The 21,318-nt window shown below is 32.7% G+C and overlaps 1 protein-coding gene across 1 annotated transcript in view; it reads right to left on the bottom strand.

The window, feature by feature from the left end:
- LOC134277425 (solute carrier family 13 member 2-like) overlaps positions 1 to 21,318 on the bottom strand; it is a 31,328-nt gene that overhangs the window by 4,227 nt on the left and 5,783 nt on the right. The window contains exons 2-11 of the mRNA XM_062759756.1: positions 20,090 to 20,278; positions 19,189 to 19,304; positions 15,594 to 15,727; positions 15,005 to 15,089; positions 14,554 to 14,685; positions 14,063 to 14,194; positions 13,866 to 13,949; positions 13,646 to 13,759; positions 13,153 to 13,259; positions 12,619 to 12,737 (exon numbers count right to left, since the gene is read on the bottom strand). Coding sequence (XP_062615740.1) covers positions 12,619 to 12,737; positions 13,153 to 13,259; positions 13,646 to 13,759; positions 13,866 to 13,949; positions 14,063 to 14,194; positions 14,554 to 14,685; positions 15,005 to 15,089; positions 15,594 to 15,727; positions 19,189 to 19,304; positions 20,090 to 20,278 — 1,212 coding nt within the window. The remainder of the gene's footprint in view (positions 1 to 12,618; positions 12,738 to 13,152; positions 13,260 to 13,645; positions 13,760 to 13,865; positions 13,950 to 14,062; positions 14,195 to 14,553; positions 14,686 to 15,004; positions 15,090 to 15,593; positions 15,728 to 19,188; positions 19,305 to 20,089; positions 20,279 to 21,318) is intronic.

The raw sequence follows: 21,318 nt of genomic DNA, 5'->3' as shown, positions 1-21,318 counted from the left end.
TGTCCTAGATATTATTTATTTCCTTCAAAAATATGGATTTGAGAAAGTAACAAAAAAGATCTTGCCATACACCATACTGGTGTAGCATGGGCTTGTGTTTGTACAATAATTAAATGTCCCTTATAATGTTTAATTTGTTTATACTGTGTGTCACACTCATTATAAGGTCTAATTTTGAATAGGTGTGAACCCCTATCATACCCAAGAACAAAAACACTTAATGAAAGTTTGAATTCGATCGCTGTAGAAAAAATCTTATTTAAAAAAAAATCTTTATCTTTTTTTTTTTATAAAAATAAAACTCGAAGTAATTGAAATGTATTTAATTACATTTGTCAAAGTAATTGAAAGTAATTAATTACATTTGAAAAAATCAATGTAATTGTAATTGCAAGTAATTGACAAAATTATCAATGTATTTGAAAGTAATTAATTACATTTCAAAGTAATTGACCCCAAGCCTGGTTAAAAACATTCTAATTGTTCAAACAAATACTCCAAAAGTTGATATTTAAAAGATGCGTGATATTATGATTGACAGTATCTACATAGTAAGTAGGTTTTGTTATTATCAGACCTATGAGCAGAATTGATTGAAATGAAACATATGCAGATAAAGAGAAAACATTCTACGTAAAATTGAGACGTCTATTGCTGTGGTTTTCAATTTAACAGTAAGATATATCGACGACGTTTTAATCAATTAACAATATTCATTTTCATCATATACATCTATCCCATCGTTAACTTCCCTTATTTATGTAGTAAGAATGTTTTCTCATACCAAATCAATGGATCTCGGTTAAGATAACTTTAGATAAATGAATTAGTATTGTCATAAGAAAAAATGCATGTGATGTGGTAATCGAACAAAACATTTAATTATTAATATGTATTTTTTGGAAAAGATCTAAAGACGACCGTTGTGAAAGTACACCTATAAGTATGCCATTCTGTGTTTTTCCTTACGCAAATCATAGACCGGTGTCGCATAATATTTGGTCCGCCTCGTTTAAAGGTCCGGCCGGACCTAATACGATAACATATTAGGTCCGCCTTTTATAAGAAAAGGTCCGCCCGTATAAGAAAAGGTCCCCCTACGTTTTAAGGTCCGGGTGGTGCAAAATGTTTTAATCTTGACTTTAACATAAATTATGTAATTAAAGAGAGTTAGTTTATACTGTATGATAAGAAGGGTTTACCCTGTTGTGTTTTATTTTTTGTACAACATACATGTATCTCTAGACAAGAATCTACTCGTTTAGTGTGCTTTAAGCAGTGCCGTTTAGGACCATGATTTCTTAAAAAAATAATGCCACAATTATTGTGCAAGCGTTTGTTTTTCCTTAGAATTTGCTTTGTGTAAATTAGTATGATTAAAGGTGTGAAATCTGTCGGTGTGTATAGCTAATAAAACAATGGGGGTGTGACATATTTGTTTACCTGACAGGTACCCACAGGTAGAGCCCGCGGCAGATGGCGCTGTCAATGAATGGTCATGTGTTCGCTTTATGTTGATGTACGCGCCTGTGTCAAAAATGCAGGAGAGATATCCGAGGAATTCTCTGTAAATACCGGGTTGTTGCAGGGAGAAGTATTATCACCGATATTATTCAATATGTACGTTAACGACTTGGAAAATCATTTCATAAACGATAAATGTCCATCCGTAGAATTAAAGGAATTAAATCTTTTTGTTTTGATGTTCGCAGATGACACAGTAATATTCGCTAACTCACCAGAAGAGTTACAGAACTTGCTTGATGCGTTACAGGGATACGTATCATCGTGGAATTTGACCGTAAACACCGCAAAAACCAAAATTTTAGTATTTAGGAAAGGGGGGTGCGTTAATTTTTCATGGACGTATAATAATGAAGTTTTAGAAATTGTCAATTCTTTTAATTACCTTGGATTATGTTTAAACTACAACGGTAAATTTAATGTTAGGCAAAAAAAGTTAGCTGAACAAGGTCAAAAAGCTCTATTTGGTTTAAACCGTAATATTCAGAAATTTGAATTTAACGCCGAAACCCGCTGTCAGCTATTTGATACATATATCGGCAGCATTTTATCGTATGGTAGTGAAATCTGGGGTTTTCATAAATCTCCAGAAATTGAAAGACTGCATTTATCCTTTTGTAAAAATACTCTTGGTGTTAAGCGCAATGCATGTACTTATATGATTTATAGAGAATTGGGACGATATCCACTTATTATTCAAAGAAAACTAAGAATCATGAAGTTCTGGTGTAAATTATTAAAAACAGAAAACTGCATTTTAAAAGCTTCATACGAGTACCTGCGACATGATGCAGAGAATGGGCCGGGAACAAGCACAAATATAAATTGGGCGCGTGACGTAAAGCTTGAATTATTTAGGTTGGGTCTGGGAAAATTTTGGATGAATCAACAAGTAATAAACTCTGCTAATTTTATGCATATATATAAAAACAGAATACTAGATATACACTTCCAAGAATGCAATGCATTTATGGATAATTCGTCAAAATGTTTTTTATATAAGCACATTGTCCAACCCGATTTCTGTAAAATGCAACCTTATTTAACAAAACCGTTACAAAGTAATTTAAAAAAGCATATTTCTCGCATCAGACTTTCATCGCACTATTTAAACATAGAATGCGGAAGGTACCAAGGCAAGAGCAGAAATGATAGAATATGCGATGTTTGTGATAGTCATCAAATAGAAGATGAATTTCATTTCATTCTCCAATGTCCTAGATACCTAAATCTAAGAAAGAAATATATAAATGAATATTATTACAAATCGCCAAGTACATTTAAATTAATCCAGTTATTAGGTACAAACCGCATATCTACCTTGGTTGGTCTAGGGAAATATATTCAACATGCTCTAATATTACGTAATGAATATTTATCAGGTTGACATATACATGTAAGTTCTCTATATTTTTGTCTGTATATCAAAATAGCATTGTTGTATATTGTACTCTAACTTTGAATAATTCTGTACTGCTAATTTCAAAATCATTATAATTGTATTTTATAAATGATAATTGGAACTGTGGGACTGAGGAACACTTGACCTGGGGTTTCACCCCCCAGTTTAGACTCTTTGAGAGTCGATTATGGAACGCCATAGCTGCCTTAAGGTATGGTACTTTATGTTACATGGTGTGTTCTATATAATAAAGGGTTGAATCAATATAATAAATGGTCACCACACCTTGTTAAAGGGTTAAGCGCACATAATACATGGTGTATTTAATATAATAAAGGGTCGGTTCTTTATGTTAAATGGTCACCACTCCTTGTTATACGGTGAAAGATACATTATAAATAGTGTGTATAATATAATAAAGGGTCTGTTTACTATGTTAAATGGTCACCTCTTCTTATTATACTGTGAAAGATTCAAAATAAATGGTGCATTCAATATAATACAGAGTTGGTTTAATATGTTCAATGGTCGACGCTACTTGTTATAGGGTGAAGTATACGAATTAAATGGTGCATTCGATATAACAACGGGTCGGTTTGATATAACAACGGGTCGGTTTGATATGTTAAATGGTCGACGCTACTTGTTATAGGGTTAAGTATACGAATTAAATGGTGCATTCGATATAACAACGGGTCGGTTTGATATAACAACGGGTCGGTTTGATATAACAACGGGTCGGTTAAATATAACAACGGGTCGGTTTGATATGTTAAATGGTCGACGCTACTTGTTACGGCGTGAAGCATAAAAATTGAATGGTGCATTCGATATAATAACGGGTAGAATTAATATGTTAAATGGTCGCCATTACTTATTATAGGTTAAAATATACATATACAAATTAAATGGTGTATTCAATGTAGTAAAGGGTCGGTTTGTCATGTTAAATGATCAGTGCTACCTTTTATAGGGTGACATACCAGTATACAAAAAAGGTTAAAGATGTGTCAAATTGTGTAGCTACATTGTATAATTTTACAAAGTTTCAAAAGAAAAAAAGCAAACAATAAAAATAGAGAAAAATAAACAAGCAAACAACCCCCACCCCCATCACATTTCAGAATTAGTAAAATTAATCTGAAACAATAAAATATCAAGCTATCTACGTAAGCCTGTGGTACGAGGGGGAAAGCGCATCGATTTGATTTAATATTGAAATTGAATTTTTTCATTCAAATGCCCCCCCCCCCCCCTCCACACACACAGTTTTTGTTGCAGCTTGATTGAAGTTATGTTTGTCCCAATTTAATGTGTTTAATTAAGAATATTTCGAAAAGTTAGAGAAAGATGCTAAATCCACCAATAGTTTGTAAATTTTAAGCCTGTAAATTATTGACGCCTTTGAATTTTAACCCCCCCCCTCCGTTTAAAAACGTTGGGCCTATCATAGTATGTACATGTAACAAGTTAAAAGCGTTATGTCGTTTAGGCATAACACCTTCTCCAAATTCCACATATAATGCAAAAGACAAAAAAGTGTAAATAAAACTTTGGAGATGTATGGTCTTTCTATAAACAGTTTTATACAATTTTACAATATAAAGGAATAATATCTTAACAGAGGAGGTTAAATTACAAAATAAGTGACTGCGATGTTCCTCAAAATATTAAACATTACGTACGGCAAAAAGAGATGTAACACTCATGCGAGGGTCTAGAGGTGCCCCCCCCCCGGAAATAGTTTTTTTTTTACATTTGAAAAACAGTTTTGTTTTTTTGCTTGTCAAGATATGTCAGGAATGAATGTTTCTTTTACTGGAATGGACCCCTCCCATGGGAAAAAAATCCTGGACCGGATCCGCGCCTGACACTTAGCTCTCCCTCCCTTACCATTATTAGCCCTTTTTATATGGTACTTGATAGTGATAAACATTAAAAAATACGAGACATTTTTATTCCATAAGCCAGTTCTATAAAGGATAAGTACATCCAATCTTCTTTGTAAAATTTCATCCGGATTACTCATTCTTAATTTCCTTCTTCCTTTTTTTTAATCCTTTTTTTATTTTACATTTTTACAAAAAAAATGAATTTAAAACAAGAAGTAACAACAAAGATAATAAATTAATAAAATATTAGAATCAAATTGGAAAAAAAACAATTACGGATTTATATAAGAATACTAAAGGAGAACTGTGTCATTGATATCCATCTCTAACACCAGTTAATTAATTTATCAGCTAATATTTAATGTGCGTTTTTTGAAACCATGTTAAATTAGCTGAACAATGATAATTGTACTCAAGACGCATTTTTAATGTGTTATTTGACTCATTTTAAATATTTATTATAATGTGCCTTTTATCCTATTACAAGTAGCAATAACCATTTAACATGGTAAACCAACCATTTACTTTGTAGGACACACCATTTATCTGCCATTGACTCTAAAAACAAGTAGCGTCGACCATTTAACATATTAAACCGACTCGTTGTTATATTAAACCGACCCGTTATTATATTAAACCGACCCGTTGTTATATTAAACCGACCCGTTGTTATATCAAACCGACTCGTTATTATATTAAACCGACCCGTTGTTATATTAAACCGACCCGTTGTTATATCAAACCGACCCGTTGTTATATTAAACCGACTTGTTATTATATTGAATGCACCATTTAATTTGTATACTTCACCCCATAGGAAGTAGCGACGACCATTTTACATAGTAAACCGATCCTTTATTATATCGAATGCACCATTTATACACCTATCACCCTATAAAAGGTAGCAATGACCATATAACACATTAAACCGATCCTTTATTATATTAAACACACCATTTATAATGTATCTTTCACCGTATAACAAGGAGTGGTGACCATTTAACATAAAGAACCGACCCTTTATTAAATTAAACACACCATGTATTATGTGCGCTTAACCCTTTAACAAGGAGTGGTGACCATTTATTATATTGATTCAACCCTTTCTTATACAGAACACACCATGTAACATAATGTACCATACCTTAAGGCAGCTATGGCGTTCCATAGTCGATTGTATTATATGTTGTATACATGTACATTTGTCATTTTGTAAACTGATGGGCTGTATTGCCCGAGGTTGTATCCTGAAATAAACTTACATATATATCAAGAGATTTTTTTTTAATTAATAAATTATGCTAAGGAACAAAATATTCATGCGTACACTTCAAAACTGCGACATTTATAATAATTATAATCATATAGTCTTTATTTGAATATTTAAAGCTAATTACGGCGTATCTGAGCTAAAAATTAAAGAGACTAGTTAAGCGTATATTTACATGAGATTTGATATTTAAGTTCAAATCAAAATTTTCACCGATATTGAACTTAAATATCCCCTCGTTTCTATTAGTTAAATCTAAACTAATTGAATTAAAACTGTGTCTGATATTTAAATTCCGAGTCGATAAGAATCGGTCATTGTTTTAAATCTCTGATATCTATATATGAAACGCAATTGATTTAAATTTCGGTAATGGAAAATTTTAAAGAATAAATTATAGACTGTTTAGTAAATCAAATGTCTTGGACATAAGTTCGGCGCAGTCTTTGACATTTAATTTAGTGAACATTAAATGTGATGAAAAAATTGCATGCTCATTAAACTCTGTTAACTAGACTAAGTGCTTCATGTACAGATGTATATAATAGATACAGAATTTTTATATTAAAAATGTTGTGTATAATAAATTTTTTTCAAAATTCCTTTTCTACGTACATGTACCTGGTAAACATTAAATTGCCGGAGAGGTACCTAGCAAAAATTCCGGAAATGAAAAGAAATAAATGTCGGTAAAAAAAAGAGTAATTTTGTCGGAAATAAAATAAAGAAATGTCGGAAATGCCATGCCGATTTCCAGAAATGAAATGCAGCGGTTCTTTCTTTATATAAAAGAAAGATCTTTTTAATATTGTTAGTCTGAACTTATAAAAAAAACGCCTCATACGAGTTAAAGAAATTCCTTATCCCAAGTGTGGAGTTTAATACTAAGATCAATAAAGAGTACATGTAATTCTATGGTTTCCTGTAGTCTTCACAATTACCTTTTGTTTTCTGTTTATAATCATATTTTGGTCCTGTATTTGTGGATAGTGTAAAATATAACAACATATACATCAGGGGATTGTTTTACAAAAGAACTTGCGACTCAGACCAAAACTTAAGCTGATTGTATTTTTTTTTAAATAAAAATGATTCTTTTTGAAATAGCTGGCATGAAAATATGTTGTTAAATTTTTTTTTAAAAGATTAAAACTATTATCAAATCAACGTACAATAAAAAGTTATGAGCAGATTGAAAGGTCTAAGGTTTTTTATATTATTTTTTTTATATTTTTGTAAAACGGGCCTCAGAATTATAGTTTATTGGCTTGGAACTTATTTATTCTGATACAAATACATGTATCCTTCATCCTCGTCATAAAGAAAGGCACAATACATATAAATATTTTTTTTGCGGAAAGAAAAACAGAAATTATTACACTTTTTATTATGACTGTTGCAGAATGCGGGATAATCTTGTATTGCAAGAGCGATTAAATTTTGAAATCTTGTCAGTAACCGTAACTGTAAATTATTTTCTATATATTATAACCGACATGGAGCCTCTTGCGAAAAGTTGTTTATCGCGAGTACCAATAAGTACCTCACAGTTATCTAACTTACTACCGCTCTTTAGCGGGGGAGTCGAGAAAGGTCTAAATTTCTGGGGCACATGGCATTGTTTACAGTAGTGACAATCGAATGATTCTAACAATTTAAGGTCGAAAGCACAATGTTTTGCCAGATATTGAACGCCAAATAGTAGATTGTCAAATAAGGCAAGTTTAGAATATTTTATCTTCTTAAAAATATGACAAATTTCAATGAAAATTTAACGAGAAGAGTCCGCTTCGTTAAAAATATCGTTAAAAATGTAACAAATAAGGATTGGCTCCTCTCAAAAATTTATTAGGCTGGTTCAGCGATTGTTTAGCAAGACATTTCACCAGGATTTTTTACTTATTTGTCCTTATAAATTCTACATTGATCGTTCTTGCATTGTATTAAATAGCACATTTGCCCCCAGCCAACAGACGTTTCCTAGTACCTCCATCGCGAGAGAGTTCCGCTAAGTTAAGTAATCGCGATATCAAGTATTATTTATCTCACGCCTGTATGAAAAGGATAAGCCTGAGGGAAAAAGTTTTTATAAGTTCTCGTCCATATGCTCAAAAAAAAAAGAAGAAAAAAAATAAAGCATACATGTGTAGACAGTTGGATCCAGCATTGCATCTCTTGACATATGCTGTGTATGAAGTACAGGGCGGACCTTAAAACTCAGTTATCAGAAAAGGTCCTCCCTCTGTATTTCACATATATTCATGTCATAAAGAGAAATTTTTGGACAGTGTTTATTTTTGTAGCTTAAAAACTAGGGAAAGAGACAGGGCGGACCTTAAATCTCAGTTATCAGAAAAGGTCCGCCCTCTGTATTTCAGATATCTTCATGTCATTATGGAAAATTTTTGGACAGGATTTATTTTCGTAGCTTAAAAACTAGAAAAAGAGACAGGGCGGACCTTGAAACTCAGTTATCAGAAAAGGTCCGCCCTCTGTATGTCAGATATCTTCATGTTTTAAAGGGAAATTTTTGGACAGGGTTTATTTTCGTAGCTTAAAAAACTAGAGAAAGGGACAGGGCGGACCTTAAAACTCAGTTATCGGAAAAGGTCCGCCCTCTTTATTTAAGATATCTGTATGTTTTAAAGGGAAATTTTTGGACAGGGTTTATTTTCCTAGCTTAAAAACTAGAGAAAGGGACAGGGCGGACCTTAAAACTCAGTTATCAGAAAAGGTCCGCCCTCTGTATTTCATATATCTTCATGTCATTATGGAAAATTTTTGGACAGGATTTATTTTCGTAGCTTAAAAACTAGAAAAAGAGACAGGGCGGACCTTGAAACGCAGTTATCAGAAAAGGTCCTCCCTCTGTATGTCAGATATCTTCATGTTTTAAAGGGAAATTTTTGGACAGGGTTTATTTTCGTAGCTTAAAAAACTAGAGAAAGGGACAGGGCGGACCTTAAAACTCAGTTATCGGAAAAGGTCCGCCCTCTTTATTTAAGATATCTGTATGTTTTAAAGGGAAATTTTTGGACAGGGTTTATTTTCCTAGCTTAAAAACTAGAGAAAGGGACAGGGCGGACCTTAAAACTCAGTTATCAGAAAAGGTCCGCCCTCTGTATTTCACATATCTTCATGTCATAAAGGAAAATTTTTGGACAGGGTTTATTTTCCTAGCTTAAAAACTAGAGAAAGGGACAGGGCGGACCTTAAAACTCAGTTATCAGAAAAGGTCCGCCCTCTGTATTTCAGATATCTTTATGTTTTAAAGGGAAATTTTTGGACAGGGTTTATTTTCGTAGCTTAAAAAACTAGAGAAAGAGACAGGGCGGACCTTAAAACTCAGTTATCAGAAAAGGTCCGCCCCCTGTATTTCACATATCTTCATGTCATAAAGGAAAATTTTTGGACAGGGTTTATTTTCCTAGCTTAAAAACTAGCTACAACGAAGTTTTTGATACGTCATGATATTAAAAGACTACTAGTATTTCTATTTAATTTATTAAAAAAATGATGCGTGTCAAGTTTCTCTTTAATATGTATTGTTTGAAAAAATTCTCACTATAGCTAGTAAAACAGTGGAAAGGGAGAAAAAAAAATCTGTACTGAAGCAGTATTTCTCTGGTGAAAAATCAAGTCGGGATTGTTAGTTAGATGCTAACGGGAAATTCTAGTATGCCAAGCTTCTGAAACTGGGGTGTGTCTTTAAACTTCAGTTCTTTTTTCTGGGGAAAAAAATGTGGGATATATATGTACAATACCGGTATTCTTTAATACTTTAAACTTTTTGGCACGTATCCGCGTGATTTTACTACGCCCCATTACTCCCCCCCCCCCCCCCCGCCAAAAAAACATTTAGGAGGGGCGTATAAAATGTTCGGATTTTTTATTGAAACCGAGAGACATAAGTATGATTATATTATTAATGCACAGAGATTTCATATGAGCGACATGTATATTAAATATGAATGATAAAGGCATTTATAAATCCAGCAATTTATCGACTTTGGTTTAATTTGATTTCGCCAATTAATGCACATTTACCTTGTCCTGGAGTAATATTTAGTAGGCCGTATTTCATTTCCGGAATCCCCCCCCCAAAAAAAAATATATATATATATTGAACTTTTCATTTCCGACAGTTTTTACATTTTAAAAGTTTTCACCTCTGACATTTGTCAAATTCATGTCATTATTTTTTCGGCAATGAAAAAAAAAATCATACTTCCTTTAAAAATTAATATAATATAATACATATATACAATATCCTGTTAAAAATCTATTTCCATCTTTGTTATATATACTAACTTTAAAGTGCCATAAAGGTTTCTTTTTAAAAAAAATCCAAAAATGTGAAAAAAAATTAATAAACAATGTCGGAAATGAAAGTCGGATTCCGAAATAATAACAAAAATTGTCGGAAAATCCAATGCAAAATTCAGGAAATGAAATGCAGAGTTCTAGTAGATATAATTATTAGCTTTTGAATAGGTAAGAAACAGTGTTAACTTATAAAAACACAGGGGATATGGTACTTTAGGTTTTCTCAAACGAGACAATTATAGGCTAACCCCCAACTGCCCAATCCGCAGCATGTTGTTTTTACAATAACGGGTGTAGGGTAGTACACCGTGACATAAGCCCCCCGTCAGAGTGGTTTATTCCCCGAATGGCTACTGGAATAAAACAACAAGTAATTATCACACTCAATTAAGGGGCCTTCTAAGGGGTACAAGTAGACTTACCGGTATGAATAATCTACCATAATTGAAACAAAATAAAACGGAAATTCATCTCATTTTATTTTAATTTGAGCACTATATAAATATTTTGTATACATATTTTTTAAATAAATAATTTTTCAAGCACAAATCATATTAAAAACTATAAATTATCTTGAAGTTTTATTGATTAGCAGCACTGATTTTCACATTATATATGTGATAACACTGTTTCACTTTCATATAACACATATTTACAAGTTATAATTTAATCCATCTCCGTATATTTCTTTGCAACTAAAGGATTGGTATGAAAGGTGAAGAAGTTCATAAACTTCATCTGGATTTTATGATTATTTAATAGAATGTTTTGATAATTCAAAATGATAGATAAATAAAATAAATTAAACAAAACTTTGTAGAAACACTTTATTTATCATACATATATATCTACCGGTATATTATTTTTAAAAAAATTGTGTTAATTTATCTAAAAGAGTTTGAAAATGTAGCACAAAAAGGGATAATAATTTTTAAGTTCTCAATCAATACTATAAATAATTTGGGGAAAAAACTATATTAAAGGTACAATAAAAATTTCTTAAATCTTAATTTTATCTACTTATATTTATATATATTTTTATTCAGTATATTTTGGAAAATAGAAAACCCTCTGAATTAAAATATAATTGAATGAATATATTTGATTTACAAAATATTGCTTATCCAGGTAAACACAGGTAAGTCTACCTGTACCCCTTAGAGGGCCCCTTAATTGAGTGTGATAATTACTTGTTGTTTTATTCAAACATTCGGGGAACACACCGTCAGGGTGACCCTCCAGTTATTGACAATGTTAAACGTTAAGAATGACAGATTTTTTTATTAATACTATAAAGAAATATATTTTGAAAGATGTGATTTTTTTTTTTTTGCGAGTGGAAGTCGGACGTTTATCATCTTTATTCGAAAGAGAGTGTAACTAAATGATCCGTATTGGACTTACGAACATTCATCTATTCATTGCCTACCGATTAATCTGCCAGTAAACAGGTGGTGAAGGTAAATGTGTGTACATTTGTATTCTTAATATTTTTTAAATGATAATGTTGACACCAGTGTATTTAAACGACAAAATAAAGCATGTCTCATCTTCCCGACAGGAAACTCGATCAATAAATCTATACATTTCTTTAATAAATAAATTATTTATGTATTAATTTCTTACTTATTGTTTACTACATTCTCTTGGAGGAAATACTAGCTATTAATACGACTTTATATCCTCAATTAATTTTAAAATAATAGTTTTTCAATTAATATCGAATGAACACAGGCATACAATTTGTATAATAGGCAAAGGGCGGACCTTTTCTTATAGAGCCAGGCGGACCTAATATGTTATCGTATTAGGTCCGGCCGGACCTTTAAACGAGGCGGACCAAATATTATGCGACACCGGTCACAATTTCTACACTTCCAGACTGTTAGGACGAAATAAGTTCATAACTATGACATAACCTCTGTTTTCCTTTAATGGTTGTGAATTAGACAGAATTCAATTAGCTGTTCCTTTGCTCAAATTTACCTAGTTCAATGTTATTATACTACCCTTGTAATAAGCTACCAAATGAATAAAAAGGCTCAACAATTTTTACTCGAAGCGTTATTAGGAGGTTTATAAAAGTTCAGCAAAAAGTGACATGCCCGATTTTCGAGGACAAGAAAGGAACGTATAAAAATTTTATTTTAAACTTTCCTCTAAAATAATTGCGATACTGCACCCTTTGTTATATAAACACATACCGAGGCTGCGTTGGCCAGAGCGAACCCTCCACCCAGGAGGAAGATCACACCCCAAGACACTTTACTTTGAGCTGCACTCCACGTCAGGATAGGTCTATATCCAGGTTTTTGATTTTTTTCTAAAAAGGCAGATGATGCGGTTATATAAACAATCATAAAACCTATGAAGGGGTTGAATGTACAAGATGGTGAATTTTCTATGAGCGAGAGTATTCTTTATGTTGCATTAAAAATGACATAAGACCCCAATCATGATTAAAGCGTAATCAAGGTATCACAAAAAACCACACTCCATATAGAGATTAAATGAATCATGATTGTAATGATGAAAATAATATTAATTCATACTAGATTCAAATGTTACCAGTCGAACCGTACACAGATCATTAATGAACATCAAATAAAAGTTTTCTTTTTTAAGGAAAAAAATACCAAGAAAAATTGTAAGAAAATTATCAAGTTTGCTCATTCATAGTTAAATGAAAAAGAAATGACATTGAGATTAAAACTGAACTAAAATAAAAACATCCAAACCAGACTTTTTGAAAAGACAGAAAACGTTTGGTTTTTCTCTTGGAAGAATGAACAGAAGACATGCTACAAAGATGGCCGCTGTAGAATCACGTGCTGTCGATGTTTTCCTGCAAAAAGTGTTTCTATTTATCAAATGATTGGCCTTTATGTCTTTTTTTTATTACAAATCATACAACATAAAGACAGTTTGCGATGATTTTTAACTTCATCTAGCATCCGATATCATGAATGACAAGGAACAAACGGCGGGTGTGACCGGTGAGCAGGGGGTGTTCAATGCTTCATGGCACCTGGTCCTACATCTGATGATTTTGAGCTCAGTGTTTGCACTGCTCCAATTTTGTATTGTTTAATGGATTTTTGAGATTGAATTCTGTTTGTTATCTCCATATATTTCATTGAATATGGTTAACGATAAAAACAAAACATTGGAATCTACAAATATATGTTGTTGCTTTATATTTTCGGTGCACATAAAAATTAACATATTTACCCGGTACTGACATCCATAAATAGGTCTCCCCATCCTCCTACATCCGGTAAACTCCTAAATACCCAAAGCAACGCCAGCACACAAAAGAGGATAAAGACCTCAATCTCTGCGAATCTGAAGTCATGAACTTGCCATATTTTATACACGTATTGGGAAAAAAAACTTATATAAAGACCTTGTTTTTATTTTTTCTGACAATATTTTTTTTTCATGTACTCACTTCATTTTGCCGAGGTCTTTCCATTCTTTCAGTACCGCTGTTTGTATGGCTTTCTTCCTAATCTTATCTGTTCTTTCAAAGCACCTATAAAGCAATCAAAAGGATTTTTACTTTACTATTGCATACTAGTACTATTTTTTTCTAATAACTCATCATTTTAATAATAATAAAAAACAGAAATTGCAATGAACACCAACTTTCCACGGAGGAATACAATTTGCAGATATAGCCAGGCCAGGATTAGTAACATTACAGACATAGGCAGGGCTAGTCCCATCCAGTTTACATAGGTTATTCCGGAGCCTGCCTCACCATACTTAGCATAAAAACTGAAAAGAATAAATCATTATGAGGATCTTTTTTTTTTATAACTTTACGCATGATTCAGTTGTAATGATATATATTTCTTTCTTATTCGTTATCATAAATCTTTTTTATATAAATTACTTATTTTGGGGCAAATTTGCTTAAAAATTGCATAAAATATGGAAGAAACAAAACAGATTCTTATTTATAATGTTCATCATCTTATTTCTCCTGATTTCTTCATTTACTATCAATTCGTTAGAATTTTGGTAATCAGGAAACTTTAGCGATTCAATCACTTACTACTCAAGTAAATATGAATGAGAGTTGTTGCACCATTAATTATGATAATGATAATCAAGAACAAAATAGGGATACTGACATGTCTGCCTGACCCTGAAGCACTAAGTTGGGCGGCGTCCCAGTCAGGGTCGCTATCCCTCCAATGTTTGCCCCGTAAGCCACACAAAGAGCGAAACCTTTAGACATCCACTTCAAATCGTCATTTGGCTCTCTATAATAAAGACCATATACCAGTAAATAGTTGTCGCCTTTGAAAAATCATTTGTCTGTCTAGAAGAAAATTTATGAGACTCTGAAAGATATGTAAGAACTTTTTAGCCCTCATGTAATTCATGCAGCTAACAGTCCTTAAGTAAAGAATGAAGAGTACACTTAATCATCAATTCAAAAGGAACCATGATGAAAGTCCCATAATGGAAACAGAACTATGAAAAAAGCAACCCTACAATCTTCAATTTTGTAAAATCACCCGTTTCAATAGTATCTTGTACGTTAATTATTCTGTTATTTCTCATTATTTCCGCACAAACCCGACTTCAGATTTCTCTTCTATCTCCAGAATAACATTATCCACCATGACGACTCCGTTCTTGTCGGCAGTGTCCTCAGGGTCAACTGTGAACATATTTAAGGAATCGTTGTCTTGTTAGTGGAGTTTGCCAGGGCATCAACGATAGTGTAAAATCACATATTTTCATGGGGTCAAATTTTCGTGGCTTAAAGAAAAACTCTTGGTTCAAGGGGACTTGATTTCGTGGATGAAGAATTGTTGAATAGTAATGTATGTTACATTTTATATTTCGTGTTGGATATAAATTCATGGGTTTTTTCATACCTCAAAAACAACGAAAATTAACTCCTTAACGAAAATTTGTGATTTCACTGTAGTTAAAAACGTGGGATCATTTGCATAACGGGAGAAATCTCTAACGTTTCCAACTATTGCGATATCCCTGGCATACTCTACTAACTAGACAGTATTTCATTATATTTCTATTTCATGGTGAAAAAAATTGTAAATGTAGATTTTAAGAATGTAGACTAATAGATTTAAATTAAATTAGGCCTCCCATGTCATTTTTAATAGCCCCCAGCCCACTTACGTCAAACACAAAGTACCTTGCTGTATCTTTTCCAGTTTTTCCATCTGCTCCGTGATGGCCATCAGTATTGGTAACATCATGGAGGTGGCCGCCGTGTTGCTGATCCACATAGACAGGAACCAGGTAGGGAGCATCAGACCCAGCATCAACCTGAAATTGATTAAAAAAAATGACTTCAAACAGTCCAAAAAACAAACTGAAAACAGACAACAAAAGGGAACTTTGGTCCAAAGATCTATAAAGTATGATCAATACGGACGACGAAATTACACTGTAGAATTTTTTAAAGCAAAATATCCGAGGATGGATGGTTTGTTTTTCTCATCAACCTACTTTAATGGTATCAGCTGGATTTTTACTACTAGTATGCAGTTGTACATGTATTTCAGTATCTCAAATAAGTGTCATATATTTATATGCATCTACATGGGTGACATTATTAGGAAGTTCTATAGCCACTTTCTTTTTTGTCTATTTAATTAAACCTAAATATTTCAAGTCATTTAGTAGCTAGGATTTTTTTCAGTCCAGTTAAATTCATGATACCGAAAAATTCCTGTATTATTTGAACAAGAGGCCCACGGGCCTTATAGGTCACCTGAGTATTGTGCAACAACTTTCAAACAATTAAATTTGGTTCGTGTTTTAAACCAGAGGCCATGAAATTCGCAATTCACAATTTTGAAAGAGGTACCATTGCTTATAATAATTATAGACTTAGCATGCTTACTCTATTTACTTAATACCCAGAGGTAGATCAGAGTAAAATTAAGAGAAAATGCACTTCCACTTTATAACCAGTTGTGCACATCATCCCAAAGGAACCACTGATCCTGGGCCCACATATTTCAAATTTTTGCAAATTTTATCATAAAATGGTTGATTAACACCAAAGAGCAGATTTCAAAGCATTAATTTATTTTCAGACTTTGTACACCCCCCCTTTATCCCCGACCCAGGGAAGGGGCGGGGGGGGGGCATAAAAAATAACCATTATGCTAGGTGCACCTTTCTTCATCATGAATATATATATATTTGAATCATTGACATAAAACCCAGGAGCAAAGGAAAGATTTTCAAAGAATTAATGTATTTTCACTATGTAATCAATAGAGCCCCGCCCTAACACCAGAACCCATGACCCTCGGGCCACAAAATTCACAACTTTGGAAGAGGCACTCTTGCTCATCATAACTATGTACTTAGTTAGTTTATATAATACCCAGAAGTAGAGAAGAAGATTTTCAAAGAATAAATGCATTTTCACTATATAACCAATAGAGCCCTGCCCTAACACCAGAACCCCTGACCCTGGGGTCATAAAATTCACAATTTTGGAAGAGGCACTCTTGCTCATCATAACTATGTGCTTAGTTAGTTTATTTAATACCAAGAAGTAGAGAAGAAGATTTTCAAAGAATAAATGCATTTTCACTATATAACCAATAGAGCCCCGCCCTAATACCAGAACCCCTGACCCTGGGGTCATAAAATTCACAATTTTGGAAGAGGCACTCTTGCTCATCATAACTATGTGCTTGGTTAGTTTATTTAATACCAAGGAGCAGAGAAGAAGATTTTCAAAGAAATCATGCATTTTCACTATATAATCTATATAGCCCCGCCCTAGCACTAGAACCCCTGACCCTGGGGCCATGAATTTCACAATTTAAGTAGAGGACTCAATGCTCATTACATTCATGCCAACAGTTTGCCTGCTTGATGTCCAGGAGTAAAGAAGAAGATTTTTAAAGATTGCAATAATTTTAGTGGTTTTGGCCCCACCCCTCAGGCCCCAGGGGGGCGGGGACCATAAAATTCACAACTTTTGTTCTCCTTCACCCATAGATGCTGTATACCAAATTTGGTTGAAATTGGTTCAGTGGTTTCAGAGAAGAAGCTGAAAATGTTCAAATGTTAACACACGACGCACGACGCACGACACACGACACACGACACACGACGACGGACGAAAACGGATAGCAATAGGTCACCTGAGTTTACTCAGGTGACCTAAAAAAGGATGTGTTTGTGAAACACTGATAGCAACATAACAAAGATTAAACTTTTCTTAAAATTGGTACACAAAGTCGGGTCTTCTCATTCGAAATACAATTTGAAATATGAAAGTAGGCCAAGGTTAATTTTTTTCATAAATACGGAAATCTCCAGGGTCAAGGTATTTGATATCCAATGAAAGGTCTTGCCGCAAAAAATACATATGTGAAGTATGGAAGCCCTAACTCTAACCCTTCAAGAAGTTATGGTTAAAAATTGAAAAAAACTGGGTCAAACTCTAAGGTCAAAATTCTTGATATCCAATGAGAGGTCTTGTCACAAGAATTAAATATCAAAAGTAAGAACGACCTAGTCCTAACCCTTAAAAGTTATGGTCAATGTTTTTTTTTAAACGTAAGTCAAACTTCAAGGTTAAGGTCAAAGGGATAAAAAAGTTTGTATCCAATTAATGGTCTTCTCACAAGGATCATATATGTGAAGTAAGAGAGTACTAGCCCTTACCGTTCAAAAGTTATGGCCAAAGTTAAAGTTTTTTCATAAGTACGGAAATCTTCAAGGTCAAGGTCAAGGTCAAGAGGTCAGAGTTGTTGATATCCAATGAAAGGTCTTTCCACAAAGAATGCATATATGAATTATAAAACTCCTTCTATCTACTGTTTAAAAGAAATGACCAAGGTAAACATTTGGAATTTTTGAGTAAAATGGGTCAAACTCCTAGGTCAAAAGGTCAAATTTGATGGTATCAAAAGAAAGGTCTTGTAACAAGGAATGCACATGTGAAGTATGAAACTCATAGCTACACTAACTCAAAAGTTATGGGCAAGGTTAAAGTTTTTGCGGACAAACAGACAAACAGACAGAGAGACAGCTAGACGGACGGACACGACAAAAACTATATACCCTCGAAACCTCGTTTACGGGGGCATAAACATGTTTTTGCGAAACACTGTATGGCAGTTTTTTGGAAAGATTAAGGTTTTTCGAATGCAAGGTAATTTTCTTTATTCCAAGGTCATGAGATGAAACAAATATTGCTACCCAAAGAAAGGACTTTTGTCAATGGATATACCTAGTAAAATGAAAATTCAAGCACAAACCATTCAAAAGTTATGATTATAATTTGTGTTTTCTTAAAGTGGGTTAAACTCCAATTTTAAGGTCAAAGGTTCTGTGCGTCCTGTGGATATATCATATAGACAAAGTACTCTGGCCTAAGGTCAACAGTAGTTTAGTATCAATGACCTAACGAACAAAGGTCATATTGAAATCCTTGTAACATCAACTTATTTCGGGTTAACATTTGATTGTGTATAGAACGTGCAAGTATATCAGATAAGTTTGAAGACATAAACGCTTTATACAGGTGATGTAGAGTAGAAATCGTTTTCTAAAATTGTTTTTTTTTTAATTTGGTGAACCATTCTTTCATTGGTTAAATAAAAGTTATAAAGAGACATTGTTTTTATATTATAGAAATAAGTGCATTATAAAAACATATTAAGTTAAATGATTAGTGCCTATTTGGGACACCAGCAGCAAACATTACCATTTCTTTATGGTATGTTTAATAATGCTATTATGAAAGTACTTACGTGTTGACTCTTGAGCCTAGAACTCGCATGACCCCTACAGCAATACGTCTGTGAAGGTTAACATCCTCCATGGCTGCTGCTATAAATAGTCCACCCAGGAATAAAATACTCGTATCCTGACATGGGACAAATAGAATTATTGTTAGTCCAGCTACTCTGAGTTATGTTTATAAATCCATAATATATTTCTTTGAATATCTCAGAGTGAATGCATTAAAGCAATATGAGCTTAATTTGGTGTCGGATTTTTTTATGCAAAATTGTGAGTAACTATTTCAATGACAGTAAAAAATAACGTTGATAAACTCCCGTTAATCGTATTTGCGATAGAAAATTTATTTATAAGCTTTGATTGAATCAAAATTACATTATTGTCATCCTGCACAATAATGATTTCTTATGTAATACTGTATATTTGATTGTATAAAAAAGTATTTCTTCTGCTTTATTTTGGTCTAATTGATCATCAAGGTTTTAGTTACTTACAAATTTATCATAATAACGCATTTTAAAAGCAAACTAAAATTTTCAAAAATGCAGCTCATAAAGTTTTAGTGTCAATAATACCTACTTTGTATATATAATTACAAAAATAAAATTAATTCCAGTTATTATTTATATAGTTACATATTGAAAAACATATTGAAGAATCGGGCAGGATTAAGAACCTAGAAGATAATTTTATGGTCTGTTCAGTCCCACTGTTTAAACTCAATACTAGCGTAATATTTAACCTCTGCATGACTGTTTAATCAAATCAAGTGTGTAAATATTACAAAAATCAAACTATATATTTATTTTGTATTTCTTTTTAATAAATATTCAAAAGTGTATGCGTAACTTGCATAAAAATATCCATGTTTTCATAGAAAATTGGTTATCCATCATTATATTTACTTACATTGACATAATTTTTGGAGACATCTCTTCCATTTTGTACACCCAGCATGGGGAGAAGGAATATAGGCACAAAGGCAGTGGCGGCGATTGGAAGCGCTTCTGTTACCCATAGGATTGCCATGACAATGATGACGTAAGCACATCGTGACATCAATGTGTTAAAACAGCATTTATCATCTACCATGCAAATCTAGAAAAAAAAGAAAGAATTTTTATACGTTTATTGATTAGTCATATGGTTTTAAAAAGTGTTCTCTCCTTTCATATGTAAGGGAAAAATATTAAATTGATTTTCTTTTTTCAAATATTTTGTTCTTTTAATTTTTTTAAATTTCGCGTTAAGCGATTGAGAAAATGAATAACTAAAATGTTAAAAAAAGAATTGGATAGATTACACGATCAGTATGTACCGGTCCCTACTGACAAAGCAGATAACAACATTGTCTTTGTAAGGCTCATTATTAAAATTGTATTTTAGAGGAGCTGTGATTTACTAGTAATTCTACAAGTGGCAATTCAACATAAAACAGTAGATCCATTTCTAACGAGAATATTCTTTAAAATCATACGTCAGTTTTAAATATTTCTTAATATTCATAGCAGCCAGAATGAATTCGAGTTACCATTACTCTACTGGATTCCAAAATTATATTAAAACTCATACAAAGATACATAGTGGATTCTACCAACCTCGTTTTAACTCTTTACTATAATATTAACAGTACTGAAAAGGAAACTTCAGGAGTACTGTACAACGATATATCTAAGAAAAGGTGTAAATCAGATGTGGATACTTAGAAATTCCAAGGAGCTATTGGAAAATGTAAAATCACAAAATTTTACCAAAATCAACAACATAAAACTTACGACTACAAACATTAACCTTGATAAATTAAAGTCCATGCTTTTTGACATCATTGACAGCTGCTTTTTGAATAAAAATAGAATTTATTGATTTACTTACTCTGCCATTGATTATTTGCAAATTGATTTTATTTTATTAAAAAGCATTCTGATTGTACACACAAGAATTCCAAATTAATATTTAAAAAATTCTGATTGACAACATCTGTGTGGTTGGTTTTGGGGGACAAGATCTACAACAATCCACTGAAATTTCCATGGGCGCCAATTGCACCCAGTATTAGCAGACTTAATTTTGAATTCATGTGAAGCAGAATTCCTTTAAAATCTAATACGTGAAAGGAAGAATTATTGTTAATGGACAAT

The sequence above is a fragment of the Saccostrea cucullata genome, unplaced genomic scaffold, assembly GCF_032062105.1.
Source record: "Saccostrea cucullata isolate Sc308-1 unplaced genomic scaffold, CSIRO_AGI_Scuc_v1 ctg98, whole genome shotgun sequence".
NCBI lineage: Eukaryota > Metazoa > Mollusca > Bivalvia > Ostreida > Ostreidae > Saccostrea > Saccostrea cuccullata.
Note: the sequence above shows the minus strand (reverse complement) of the source record. Positions and strands in the feature narration are given on the sequence as shown.